Genomic DNA, 15,374 nt, shown 5'->3' with positions numbered 1-15,374 from the left:
CTGTTTACAAACTTGTTTTGCTTCATCAGATGTATATCAGTGGTTTTGAGCAAACTAGTATCTAGTTTTCCTGACCTGAGCTTGCTGTCCTTCACCTCACCCTTTTCAGAGGAATAACTTAACTAGCATATACAGCCATCATTAAAATAACATATCCAAACTATAACTTCAGCTTTTTTTGAGCGTATTAACCTTTTCACTGCAAATTTGCAAAGTAACTGGGACTTTGCCTCCTGAATGCTGCTGATGCTCTGATTCGCTCTGTTTTTCTCCCCTGGCATTCCCCTCGCTCCAATGTGTGCGATTGCAGATCCAAGGCAGCAGGGCTCTCATGACCACTGTGGCTCCTGTATGTCCCACATGGGCCTGGAATGCTGAGCCCGACAGGGTACAATCAAATGCCTTGGCTTTATCTCCCATCCAGTGAGACTGACCATTTATGTATGCTTATGAAAATTGCACAACTAAAGCAGGTGTGATGGTGTGAGGTTGGTTTAAGTAACATTTGTTGCACATTTAAAATATCAAACAGATGGCTCATCAAAGAATTGTGGGAGAAAACTCACAAAGTGTCACACATCATGTCTTATCATGTCTCTTCAGGATCCCTTTGCCAGTTATGATGTGAATGGGGATGACCAGGACCCAAGCCCACGATATGACGCCAACAATGAAAACAAGTGTGTGATCCCTTTACTTATTATCTCTTATGTATAATAATATATATATTTATTTATATACCGGTAATAAAAAATATCACATGCTAAAAACATATAATTAGTTTAAGATGGACATTTTTGGTATTGCTATCCCAAAGACAATTTCAACTATTTTAAATATGCCATTAATTGGTTTCTGTAAATTACCAAACCTTATTAAATCGACCCTAATCTGCTGTGCAAAAGAAAAAGCGCTTGATTGAGAATTTGACATTGTCAAAAGCAAATGTATTTTTTTTAATTTATAAAATATAAAAACGTTTTGTTAAATAAATTCAGTTTAAAAATTTGATTAGGGTAAACCGTTAAATTTTTTTTATCATGTAAATCTTATATGGAAACATTAATTTGCGATGTGAAACCTTTCTTGGTGTACAGTTGACATTAAGGTTCTTAATATTAAGGACAATGTAAATATTGGGTTTTTTTCACTAACGTGTGGTGAAAGGAAAGTATTCACTGTGAATATAACCAATAGTTCATTTCGTTTCAAGCCCACAGTGACAAAGCTTTTATAAATAGCAGAGAGTCATAATTCAGCATTTAAAGGGAAATTTGATGCTTCCAACTTGAAAAAGGTGTTTTGTGACATAACAAATGTGAAGGGTTTATGTGAATGAATGGGGCTGTGGATGCTCAGCTTATGGGGAAGCAATGTTCATTCAACAAGGATTGTGAAGCAGGAGGCAGGGGATGCTCCAGCCTTCATAGCTTTTTTATAAGGTTACTGTTTAATTGCCACAGTCATACTTTGTCATAAAGACTGAATGTGTAAACTTCTCAGTCACAGAGTTGGGGTCTGTTGTGACATTAAATTTGATATAACCCCTAGCCTGTGTTGCTGCATGATACATGATCTTTTTTAATGCAAGGGACAATGTAAGGAATATTCCCTCCACCGCTTTTAGCAGAACTAAATACATTAAGCAAAACTACCAATAGTTCGTACTTTTTGATTTCCAATCAATATAATTGTTTTGGAGATATTTTGGATAAAATATAATGAGCTGTTTTACCGCAAAAAAACAACCTCAAATCTCTGGCCAATTTCTTGTCTAACACTTCTCTCCTTTCCCCACAACGCACTACGTTACAAAAGATTCCTGAACCAATCTTCAGCAAACAGCAGTTTAATAAGACAGATATCTGAATAGGGAGGAATAATCATGCAGTTCCTGGGAACAAGAAGTTTAGATGCTCCCATAGCACACACATGTTAGAAACTCCCTTTTTTATGTAATTTCATTCCAAAGACACCATTGTGTGAATGTATTGTATAGAACTGTAAAATCCACTTTAAAGACCAAATATGTGAGGGGGATTGTCATGGGACCTAGTGTTTATGCCCACGTGTGACTAATTACATTATGCGCCCTTTTTTCATCCTTTTAGACATGGCACTCGCTGTGCAGGTGAAGTAGCTGCATCTGCCAATAACTCTTATTGCATTGTGGGCATCGCGTACAATGCCAGGATAGGAGGTAAGTGGGATTATTCATGGAAGGGCTCTTGCCCGTTCATAGAATTCCGATATTCCGAGTTCAGAGAGGCGGCGTTGTTATATGTGGCGCAATGCTTTGCGGCTGACACGACCTGCTGTGCTTCTGTGCTCGTGTATTAATGTGTGTATTCAGTGATTTGAAATGCCCAGAGTGAGAGTAGATGTAATTGTAAATTTCATTATTCTGTGTCGCCCCCTCCGGGGTAACTGCGATAGAATGGCCATTAGTCACACTCAGATGAGCTGTAGCATTTTCTCCTGTTCATACTGAATTGTTCCGTGCTCTTCACGCACTGGAGACCTAGCAAATAATTGTGAGATCCATGCCAGCCAGATAGTGGCCTCGGGTTACTGCCGCACAATACTTATCTGATGAATACTGAAAGACTATGCGGGTAACATAAGATTGAGGCCTGGATTCTGCGTGGTGAAGAATTCCATCTGGACCCTCTAAAAGTTTGCAGTGTGGCTATTTCAGCATTCATGATATGGGCATAAGGCTGTCCTGAATACAATTCAAGGACAAAGGCCAAGTAAGGTTTGAGATTTTCCTGCAGCTGGCCAAAAGGGACAGACTAGAGGACTAAATTGTTCTGATCTACCGTAAAATTGTATATTTTTAAGTACTATTAGAAATGGACTTATTGAGGGGCTTGAGCAGAATGTTTTTATAAAAAAAATCAAATAATTGCATGGATAAAAAAATACTTCTTGTCTACAAGCACTACTTGATGCACTTTACAAAGATGTCACTTAACCAAAATGATTGCCCACTGAGATGCCTAATCTGAATAATTCATATTGTATCTTAAAATATTACAAAATACTCCATAATGCTGTTGGATTAATGAATGTATTTAAGTCTAGCCACAGTATTTCTTAAAATTGTTTTTGGAGCATTCTAATTATTTTAAATAGATTGAACAAAATGTAATGCGTTTTAGTTTTCTCCCATTTTGTGAACTGTGTTTTTTCTCTAATTTATGGGTTGCGTTTGAGATAAGATAAGGCGAAGCCCAAGCATCGGTCCATGAGGCTACTGTGGTCTGCAAAGCCTGGTGGAGAACTTTATTCTTACATGGTCTGTGCAAGCTTAAAACTTGATCCAACGTACAACATTTTTTTTTCCAATGAATAAATAGTCCAAAACATTTCAGGATAACCTTCGTCTTTTAGCAAAAGAAATTTTTTTTTAAAGGTGCCCTTTGTGGAGGAAATAACCTCGGGGATTTCTTCCTATACTGCCTCAAAGTTCATCTTCTGAGAAGTCAAGTGTCTTGACTGGATGACTTTTGCTCTTTCTTCAGTGACATTAATAATTTCACTTTGGGGGAATTATAGGAGATCTTGTTAAAACAGATTATCTCTGTAAATTTTGAGTGAATCGGTGTTCACTGTTGGGGGAGCAGCAGCAAGGGACTGTCCCCAACCAGATTCTTTGTCTGCTTTTAGATTAAAGGAGACTGGGTCAGTCGTGGAATAGAAACGGCTTAGAATCTGACAAGCGCGGCCTGCTTTCTGAAAATTCCACATCTCAAAAGTAGATTTTCTAAAATAAGTTATTTTTAAGACTTGATGGCTCCAAAGGAGGGCTGGAGAAAGATCTGTTTCCTCTGATAGAGAACATCTATAGTGAGCTTGTGTCATGTTTTTTTTTACCCCACATGAAATTAAAGTTGACCAAATTAGAGTGCAGTTGTGCATCATTTAAAAATTGTTATACCAACTGTAAAGTTTAAACAAGAAATGCTCATGGATCCTCCTGTAGCAAAGGTTTAGTGTATATTCCTTATTTTTCTTCTGTAAGCGCATAACATTACATTTTTGTACATAGGAACCTATTTTCCATTGAACATTCACGGTTTTGGTCATTTAGGTCAGAGCCTTCCACAGTGACTAAATGACTTATACGTCTCAGAATATGGGAAGCACCTTGGGGACCATTATTGAAGACACTGGCATGGCCAAAAGTGTTACTTGGTATAGATGGGTTGATTTAGCAAACACTCCCCCATTTACAGCATAGAAATTGAAAACCCTTTGTGACATAACTCTGCCACTCTTGCAAAGGTCTCCCTTTTTTCCATACAGTGATGTGAAAAAGTACTTGTCCCTTCCCAATTTCTTCTGTTTTTGCTTATTTGTCACACTTAAATGATTCATATCATCAAACTAATTGTAATATTGGACAAAGACAACCCAACTAAACACAAAAAGTAGTTTTTAAATGATATCATGTATCCAACCCTACTTGGCCCTATGCAAAGAAATAATTGCCCTTTAGTTACTAAGTTAATCAATTTTCATTGATAATTGGGCTCTATGTCTCTAGACACACCCAGGCATGATTACTGCCAGTCCTGTTGAATTCAAACATCAATTAAATAGGACCTGTCTGGCAAAATGAAGTAGGCTAAAAGGTCTCAAAAATCAGCACATGCCACAATCTAAAGAAATTCAAGAACAGATGAGAAACAAAGCTCTTGGACTCCAGCCAACCACGGTGAGAGCCATTATCTACAAATGGAGAAAAACTTGGAATAGTGGTGAACCTTCCCAGGAGTGGCTGGCCTACCAAAATTCGACAACTCATCCAGGAGGTCACGCAAGAATCCAGACTAACATAAATAGAGCTGCAGGCTTCACTTGCCTCAATGAAGGTCAGTGTTCACGATTGCACAACAAGAAAGAAAGAGAGGGCAAAAATGGCATCCATGGGAGAGTTGCAAGGCAAAAACCACTGCTGACCAAAAAAGACCACAAAGACTCGTTTCACATTTTCCAAAAACATCTTGATGACTCCCAAGACTTTTGGAATGATATTCTGTGGACTGATGAGTCATATGTGAAACTTTTTGGAAGACATGGGTCCCGTTTCATCTGACCTAAAGCTAATAGAACATTCCACAATAAGAGCATCATACCAACATAGTGGAGGTAGTGTGATGGTCTGAGGCTGCTGTTCTGCTTCAGGATGTCAGAAAATCTTGAAAGAAAAAGGTCTGACCATCAGTTGGGTTATGCAGCAGAACGATGATCTGAAACACACAAGCAAGCACACGTCTGAATGGCTCAATATAAATATAATTAAACTTTTAGAGTGGCAGAGTTGACTGATTAAGATGCTGTGGCAAAAGAAGAGCTAAAATTCATCCACCATGTTGTAAACGACTCATTGCCAGTTATTGCAAACATTTGATTACAGTTATTGCTGGCAGGGGTGGCACAACCAGTTATTGGGTTTTAGGGGGCAATTACTTTTTTCACATGGATGAGGTAGGTTTTGATTAACTCTTTAGCTTCAATAAATGAAATGATCATTTAAAATCTGCATTTTGTATTTACTCATGTCTTTGTCTTTTATTAAAAGTTGGAAGATCTGAAACATTTAAATGTCACAAATAACCAAAAATAGCCTTTTTCACAGCACTGTAGATGTTGCACACTTTTTGTATGGCTCTTGTTGATTTTCTTTCTTACGGAGAGATTTAAAAGTGATTTTGTCTAACTGAACAGCACTTGGTGCCTCTCTCTCCTTGTTTGCATAATGGTTAAAATGTCATCGAGAAAGTGTGTACTGAAATGGATAGCCTGGATATGCTTTTCAACTGTTGGGTCACACAACGATTCACTTAATTTCATCTCTACACAGTGAATGAGATCTCTGTATGCAAACAACGTGATATATATCTTAAGGATGAATAAAACCGTTGTCCATTCTTAAAATTATGGCAGCTAGAGCATGTCTCGTCTTTTATCCCTTATGGCGAGGCGATATTCATTGATCTTTTGAGTGCCGACTTGAAGTGCAATAGGAAAATGACTTCACAATATTAGGGTTCTTGCACCTGATTTAGACTGCGCAGAGTCCGTTGTGTATATAATGTGGATACATAATGTAAATATGTCTATATATTTTGACTCTGTCATGCAGTTCTTATAATCCCTCCTTTACTTAATTTTATCCTTATGCACTCCTTTAATTAATTTTACATTGGAAAACTAAATTCTCACACAAACACTACATTTCTTTAGTGTCTTATCTCACTTTAGTAGGGCAAATAGTCAAGCATACAGAAAAAGATTATTTCCTTTAACGGTCACTCCAGCCATAATATGCAGTTTGTTAGCTGTGTGGTATATTTTGCATATGCTTAGGGAATTCTGTAGCGTCCCCCAAATGTATTATACATGTGTTGTTACATGACATGACTGTGACACCAGGCATTGACCGTTCATGAGATAGTCATGCCAATGTCTAGATCTCTTCATGACATTGTCAAGTTGAAAAAGCTCCAAAAACTTGATCAGTAGAGCATATATTGTGTATATCAGGCTAACATTTTAGTATGCCATATGGCAGTTTTATTAGCAAATATCTTTTTAACAGTCTTCCGCTGACCTGATGTAAGATTCTGAGTACTTGTCAACAGCAGAGATCTTATTTTCTGCATCGGTTACAAACAAAAATGTAAAAAGCTACTAAATGAGCAGCAAGTCAGGAAAGGGTATATTTATAATAAAAAAAAAAAGAAAGAAAAAAAGCTCCACATCTAGTCAGTGTTTTCATGCTGAATTGGGGTAATGTGTTGTTCTGTTTAAAGCATTCTATGTATTGAGACCTTTGTTGATAATTATTGCTGTTCCATTGTCTGGGCCATTGGTGGTTCTTTGTCGTAAGTGGAAAGCGTTTAAGCTTCTGGTGGAATGTCCATGCTGACTGGACAATTATGTTTTATAATGTTTGTTATAAAAAAGACCACTTCCTAAACTTTGTAAAAGAGTTCTCGGCATTGGGCCATGAGTAAATCAACATTTTGTTGACAGTCTGGTGTATATTTGGCAATATTTTCACTGGTGGGGTAAAGTGGCCATAAGTAATAGAAAAGTTTGTACACGCGAATATACGAAATTAAATTTAAAGCCTCCTCTGGAAATGTGTTCCTCAAGCATAAAGTACATTAGGCTGTGCAGGACAGAGGAGACCGTGTCACACAAGGAGAGCTCATTTAATTGGCTTAGTTACTTAATTAAATTGGATATGCTTGATATTTGTAAGCATGGACTTGATGTTACTGATTATGTGTGAGAGAACTGTGCTGCGCTTACCACTTCTGAAAAGTAACTCAGGCAAACATAATTGAAGTTTTCTGCTTTCACAGATAAAATATTTGGTTTATGCGGTTAAGGGACATTACAATCCAAATCAAAGAAACCCTCACTTCTAAGCAAAAACGCGTTGCGTGTATCAGCTCCAGCGCAATTTTAATTAAATGCTGTCACTAATGATTAACTGGGAAACTCAAGCAAAAAAAAGGGGCAAAGAGCCCGATCCCGTCTTCTCCTCACTTCCAGCTTTGCTCATTACTGTAGCCACTACACTGCAGCATTGTTCAGAGCTTTGCATACTTTTTATGAGAAGTCTTTCCTTGTTGTTCCATTCAACAAAAGCTCCTCGATCTCCAGCGATTTGCCCATCTGCATGGCGTAGTTAAACTGGAACCGTTTTCTCCTACTTTCAGGAATCCGCATGTTAGATGGAGATGTAACAGATGTGGTGGAGGCCAAGTCACTGGGCATTCGACCTGACTACATTGACATTTACAGTGCAAGCTGGGGGCCTGATGATGATGGGAAGACCGTGGATGGGCCAGGATCTCTGGCCAGGAAGGCTTTTGAAGATGGTATTAAGAAGGTGATGGAGATGTAACCTATAAGTCTGTGTTGGGAGGTTGAAGTTGGGGAGAAGGGTGAGCAGGGATGGGGTTATCTCTTTCTCATCTGTATTTGGGATCAAACAAATGTATTTTTTAAGAAAAATAGAGGAAATCGGTTTCTGGTCGGATGATTTTATGTGTCCTCTGAAGGTATATTCAGATTAATAACATTTAAGAAGCAACAACCTATAATGGCCTGCTTTTTTCTGTATGGCATTGTGTTTCTGGCAAAAAAATGAACATTTTATTATGAAATCATTATTTCTAGGAAAGGTTTGGCCATTCAATAGTACCAGGAGTGATGTATCTAATGCGGAAATTACCTAGAAATATTTTATTCAGCACAGCGGCTGCCTTTTAAGGGTGCTGTCCCAGCTAGACAACCGCACACGTTCCCTCAGTAAATCTGTGGTGATAAAACAATTTATATTTTTGAGCATTAGTGTGAGAATTTAAGGAATGATTATACCGGTGTTTAGTTTTGATACACTCAAACACAGTAGATGCCACATAAAATAAGTTTTCCTGCTTGCAAATCTGCCCTTGTGTTATGTTAATAAAGTCTCCCTGTCCTTGGCTCCCAGTCTTTCCGTTTTAGCTACGGTTTCTAGGCTTGACAGTCTTAATCTCGTCAGAATGGCCCTTTATTTCTAGAGGGACCAGCTCAGCGCAAGGTCGCGATGAATAGTGCTAGATATTAATAAGCAATGCCGAGTTCGTTGTCTAGAAATTGATTGTGTAATCATGTTTTTGCCACAGAGGTATTGTGATTGAATGAATCATGTTTCTTTTCCATTACATGCATCCATATGGTTTGGGTGTGAGTACAGCTGACACGCATGTGTCACATAGTTCAATATTTTGATGTGATAACCGGCAGTGAGCTGCCCATCCTCATTATCAGCCAAATAGAAGAGACGCCATCAATGTAGTCCCAAGTCTTCAGCTCTCTGTGGAGAACACACTTGCAGCTGTACAGCGCTGGTATCCTTCCAGAGCGATCAGGCTTGTTCTGGCCAGGAGCCATCAGGCATCAGGACCTCTCTCGCTTCCCCTCCCTTTTAGTAATTCTTGGAGACTCTACATAAGAAAAGCATAGAGATTGCTTTAAGGCTGTAGGAGTAATGCTAAGTGAGTTGTCATTATAAATTATCACACTGTTCAGCTGAGATTAAACATTGTCACATCTTTTGACAGATGGTAAGCCCTCACTCAATCATTCTATTCAAATCAGATCTTTGATTTTTTTTGGGGGGGGGTCTTTTTCTTTCAGTGGGTCCGTAGGTTGCTTTTAATAGCTGTGCGATGTCTGGGTAGAAAGTTATCCAGTGTTCTAATCGAGTCTTTTACATAAACTATGAATTATGCACAAAACCTAAAACAAGATTTTAAGCAAATTTGGTAAAGATGATACACTTCAGTAAGCCACTAAATTTAATAGACTGCAAGCTTTCAAGACAACCTACATATCTTCTTCCAGCATATTATACCTGAAGAAATAATCTCAGAAGCTAGCAATCTATTATATTTTAATTAGTCATTAAACATATAATCTTTACAAAATTTTTGTCTTTATATTTTCTTTCCGCAGCTAAATATATATACAATTACATACCTCTTGGGAAATTTTTGGGCAAAAGACTAAAATTCAGTGTTAACTATTCTCACCTCTGTTAGGATGGCAAATTTCAACTTGGTGTCAAAGCTCATAAAAAGTAACTAATATGGTCACCAGCCAGAACCCCAAGGATGGGGGCTACTAGAACAAGGACACCGCGTGATGGCACTTGACAGTAATTGGCCTTTACTGTATAGAAAACCTAATGAAATACCCAGACCTGTCAGTGATAGAACGCTACTTAAAGGAGACCCATCGCATCTGAAAATTATCGCTTGTTTTATGTTATATTTTTCAATTGTTCAGTTCAAAAGCTCCAGAAAAAAAAAACTTGTGTTTTTTTTAACGTGATATTAACAAAATGTCTTTGGCAAATCCTTGAAATTGAAGGCGGCAGCATAACAGAGTGCCTGGCAATACCGAGTGAGTGGGTGAGACGGGGAAGTTGGAGATAAGCTGTTCTTATGAGACAGACTTATTGATGGATGGTATAGCTGGACAGAACACCAGTCATGAACAAATATTAGATCACAGGAGTAAAAATATCTGCCGTCAAATTCTCACAGCCCACTTAGTCTGCCCTTTTCTGTTGACATAGAGACTTAGACATTAATCACTTCTTGATCTCGTCTTAGATCCGGGATAACCACATGCCTATCCCATGCATGTTTACATTCCCTCGCTATAGTAGCCTCTGCAACATGTGTTGAGAGGCTGTGTAAACTATCCACCACACTCTCATATTGTGATCCCTTAGTCTGCTTTTGATATGTTTCGTCCTGCAAACCATTCACCAAATAAGTATCCTTTTGGAAATAGGATCTATGGAATCTGGGTGAGGTCTAATCAGAGATCAGTAATGATCATGTATGTAATGTATACATAGCTTTATATCGGTCTTTGCTTTGAATAGTCTACCTTTTCTTTTGAACTTTTCTTGCTGCTATCTTGAAGGCCATAAGTCTCAAGGCACCCTAGCTGCTGCTTTCCCTTGGAGTTAATAAAGTAAAATTACCTGCTTTGTGCCATCAGGTTCTTCCAGTTCATTTGCCTAATGTTTTGAAGAGACCCCAACAGTGTAATGATCTCTAAGTAGGTACCCAAACTCCCTAGCGGTCAGTTTTATCATCAAAAGCTTTATAAGTGATTTACACTTGTTTTAAGAACCCAAGTGGTTAAAAGCACATGAATACAGGGTAATTGGCAATAATGCTGGGCATAAATTTAGACTCTGGTGTCATTTATAGTCTTTTTGTTGCAAGCTATTCAGAGAACCTAGTAAAATGATTCATTCATCGAAGCTTGATATTATTAAACCAATGACAATTCATTGACATGTCTTAATACATATCCTCTGGATCCTCTCTATGTAACCTACATGTATTACTAACCCATCTTTTAAAAGTTTGTTCTCTGGGAGAGGTATCTATTGCTAATATTACATTGTAATGCACCACAGGGCCGCAAAGGACTGGGTTCCATATTTGTATGGGCATCTGGGAATGGTGGTAGAGAGAGGGATTATTGCTCCTGTGATGGATATACCAACAGCATCTATACCATCTCCATCAGCAGTACCACGGAGAATGGGTACAAGCCATGGTACCTGGAGGAATGTGCTTCTACGCTGGCCACGACCTACAGCAGTGGGGCTTTCTACGAACGGAAAATCGTAAGTTGCAATCGACTACAAAAAAAAAATAACACTTTGATTCACATTCTACATAATGACATTAAAAAATTAAACACAAATCTGTCCTCAAGACCATATATATTGGGGGCTACAATTTAGTGGAGAAGAGGTGGGGTCAAGCATTGAATGCAACATAACTTCAGACAAAGTCATGCTCTTGCCCAAAATAACTGCACTCCCAAGACTTTAGATTGTCTCCACCCAGTGGAGATATAAATTTTTGTGACATTTATTCATTTTATGGTAAATATAACCGATCTGTACACCAGTAATAGAATTAGGTATGAGCATTGGTTAATTCACAGGCCATTCAGTTTGAATTTAGCATACCACTCTCCCACCATAAATTGGAGAGATTTCTATTGTTGCTACTCTGAACAGCTTGACTTTCTCGGAAAAAAACAAAACAACTCTCTACAGAACTGTCCCCATTGACTTAACATGGGTACATGATTTGAAATAAAGGAAAATACGCCAAAAGATTTGGCAGCAAGTGTTTACATGCTGAACTTGGAGAAGCCGTCGATGCACTTATGCTGAACTCCGGGTGGTCCAAAATACATTTTTAGTTTTAAAGACTTGGCTGACGTTTTGCCAGCATAAAGGTTTGTGTTATGCTTTAAACATCTGTTCAAATATTGTTTTGGTGGCATGTTCATTTTAAGTTATGCTGGAGTGCTGCTGATGTTTCCACAAATCAGAACATGCTCACAATTGCTGCAAGATATGGCAGAACTATATATGAATTCATTCACAATATAATAATATTGAGGAAGGGATACTCTTGGCCCAAAACTGTTTGTGGATGGGTGTTGTTTGGTAATGGTGTTCATCTGATCGGGTTGCGTGCTGTTGTGTTTTTGGCCTTTTAGTTATTTCTTGAAGGTGGAAGCGTGTGTTAGAAGTTGTGCACAGCGGCATTGTCTTGTGTTGTGTCATTGCACATGATATATTTGGCTAGATCCTCGTTGCCTCAACCTCCCCAAACTCGCTGGGCCCGTAGCCAGGTGCCTAGGGGATTTGGTTCTAACGCAGATCTGGTTCAGTAAAGCTGCTTGTGCATCGGCTACTAATGTTCTCACCGCATTGACTTCAAAAGCCAGCATATAGGTGCTGCTTTTAAAACCCGAAGCCCAATTGCCATTGGATAAAGAGGTGACGAGCAGCTATTACAATATTGGAGTTAGAGAATGGGGCATCTATCTCGTTTTATTCCTTCGCTGTGCCTGCATTCATCTATGGAAGCAAGTACAATGGCTTATGCTGGATCAACATGCAGGTTCATGTGCTGGTCTCCCAATGATGGCAGTAGGAGTTTAACTGGTGTGCAAGTTCGGCGGCAACTTAGTACAACCGCTTGCAAGTTGAGCCACCGTATTTTACTGTCCATGTGCAGGAATTGTACTTAAGTACACGGCTTCATTGGATTTAAGCTGAGGCAGTAGACTGAAGAATTCACATTCTACATAATGACATAAAAAAATTAACCACAAATCTGTCCTCAAGACCATATATTGGGGGCTACAATTTAGTGGAGAAGAGGTGGGGTCAAGCATTGTGGGAAGTTAGACTGAAGTCTCAACTTCTAACTTAAGTAATTAAAAGAAGGTATGCATTGATTTCCCTGCTCTAAGATACATCTGGGCTCTTGTAAAATGGGATCCTATATGTATTTTACTAAATCTAATGGCGGTAATACTTTAAGAGGGGGGTGTAGGATTCATACCGCTTTTTAACATACTCTGCACAAACAATTAAACTTTTCTACTCCTTGTTCATCCCATTCCATCTTTAGGACACATTGGCTGTAGAAAAATAAATGAAAGTCTGTGCTAATGTTGCTCTCGATGGCACAATCTTGAAATAAAGAGCAAATTTGCAATTCCATTGCTATAACTATGCAGGTCACAAATCAGAGTGCTAGCTTTTAGTGTGACAAAGCTTACGTTTAACATAATGCTCTGAATTACTAGAGGGGAACAACTAGGATTGAGACGGAAAAAAATGGTAAAACAATGCAGAAGAAGCCCAGATGTATTTATTCTTAACACTCTCACTTAACGACTTCAAAAGACTTCCATTTATTCTCCATCTCGGCACAGCGCGTGTAGCAAGACTGACATCCAATTACCGATCCCAGCTTTCTGAGGCATTTTCACAGCATTGCCAAGTATGCCGATTTAAATATTAAAAGGAAGACTTCTTCTAGACTCCGTGTGTCTCGCTAATTGGCCGGAATGATCCTGACTTTTTGAGATAATTAATGTACCTGATATTTCAGGTTTTGTGCGCAGGCACAGCATGAGATGTATTATGTCTGCAGATAACGTATATGCTTGGGTGGTCTTTAAATGTGCAATATTCTAATAAGTTATGGCATTTACATTTAACCTGTGGCTGGAGGCTATGAGCCTTTTATTCACTTGAGTCCACACCTAGAACGTTACTCTTAAACAATGCGGGGAGCCAGCCCTGCATAATGCATAGTAGAATCAGTAAGGTGGCTATCAAGAAATCTCATAGCCTTTTTTGCAGGTGATGATCATTAGGGGTTGGCATTTACTAATGCATAGTAAAGTGTTCAAACCGCCAGTCGCCCACATGTTCTTATTTTAGCAAATAAAGCCACTAGGATTCAACCTACGTGGATCATGGAACGGAGTACCTAGAGCATTTTATATTTTATGCGTTCTTCAGGAACGGATAACGTGTGTTTCGTAGCTGCCATTGTTGTAAATTATGAATGTGTGCGTAATTCTGGAGCAGCCATTCTTGTGGGCTAAAGCTTTTCCAAGACATTACTATAAAGGGAGCTGGCAATATGTCTCGTGATGCAAACAATACATTTTCATTCTTATTTTTTAGGTCACCACAGACCTCAGGCAGCGATGCACAGATGATCACACTGGGACTTCTGTTTCTGCTCCTATGGTGGCTGGTATCATTGCTTTAGCCTTGGAGGCAAAGTAAGTTGAATAAACATCAACAAAATGAAGACTGTTACACGTCTCTCGTCATCACATACCACAATTTCCTGGGTCAGGGTCTAGACAAGAAATAATTACCAGCATCTCTTGCTGAGTTAAAATGTTAACAATTGCAAGGTCAATTGGTTCATGGGGGATTACCAGAGCCCAACTACACTGCAGCACCCGATTGGCGCAAGGGAGAGTATGGGGTGGTGGTGGTGTCGTCCAGTGCGCCCCCCGGCCTGGGGGTTACCCATCATATTTGTGAAACTAGAAACTGACAGTGTTTTACAAACACAATCTAATCTTTACTTTGCGTTAACCAGAATCGCCATATCGCCATACATTCTATGCATGTTCTTTGTTTCAGTTGTCATTGGTAATCCAGTTTATACTGTAGTATGTGAACATGTACTTAGGCACATTTGGGTGCTGTGGGAGCGCTGTATGGCAATGGCAGTAGATCTCTGGAATTCAGTTAGATCACTTTATGTGAATTGCTGGTTTTATGTGTAAATTCTCGCTTGCAGGAAAATCTTAACACAAACATGATAAAATATTTTATGGTATGATTGAAGCCAGAGCTGCGTGGTAAAGGCGGTAGTTTCCTTGGGTGTAGTGATGTGTGGTAACGCAGATCTGTACTTGGAATTCCTGTCTGTAGTTGCGTAATTATCTGAAGCTTTTAGTGCAAAAAAAAAATAACCAGATGCAGTGGATACTTTCTGTGCAATGACTGGCAAAGCAAGTAATTACTAGACGTGTGCATTCTTATTCGGGCGAACATGAAAACGAACACGAAGGGTGCATTTTCGTTGTTCAGCCCGAATACCGAACAAACAAACATGTCGGCGGCAAAACATATACGAAGACACACAACACGAAGAATCTTCCTGTTAGTCTTCGTGTACTAATCTCCCTGGTCCCTTCCCCATCTAGCCTACCTTATCTACGCAGCATCGCAGGGGTTAATGTCAGCAGAAATTGGTTGATGCCAGAGGAGGCCCCTGCAGGCGACCAATAAAGTTTCCCTCACAGCCCTTTAACTCCTGACGGCGGAACTTGGCCTGGGGAGACCATTGGTTTCCCCGCTCCAAGAGTTAAAGGTCCGTACGAGCGACTCTATTGGTCGCCAGCAGGGGACTCGTCTGCAATCA

At 39.1% G+C, this 15,374-nt stretch overlaps 1 protein-coding gene across 1 annotated transcript in view; it reads left to right on the top strand.

The window, feature by feature from the left end:
• PCSK6 (proprotein convertase subtilisin/kexin type 6) overlaps positions 1-15,374 on the top strand; it is a 64,332-nt gene that overhangs the window by 32,657 nt on the left and 16,301 nt on the right. Inside the window, exons 5-9 of the mRNA XM_053464783.1 lie at positions 604-680; positions 2,112-2,200; positions 7,743-7,915; positions 11,015-11,227; positions 14,114-14,214. Coding sequence (XP_053320758.1) covers positions 604-680; positions 2,112-2,200; positions 7,743-7,915; positions 11,015-11,227; positions 14,114-14,214 — 653 coding nt within the window. The remainder of the gene's footprint in view (positions 1-603; positions 681-2,111; positions 2,201-7,742; positions 7,916-11,014; positions 11,228-14,113; positions 14,215-15,374) is intronic.

Source organism: Spea bombifrons, chromosome 4, assembly GCF_027358695.1.
Source record: "Spea bombifrons isolate aSpeBom1 chromosome 4, aSpeBom1.2.pri, whole genome shotgun sequence".
Lineage (NCBI taxonomy): Eukaryota > Metazoa > Chordata > Amphibia > Anura > Pelobatidae > Spea > Spea bombifrons.
The sequence above is the reverse complement of the archived record's forward strand: the minus strand, read 5'-3'. Positions and strand labels throughout refer to the sequence as shown.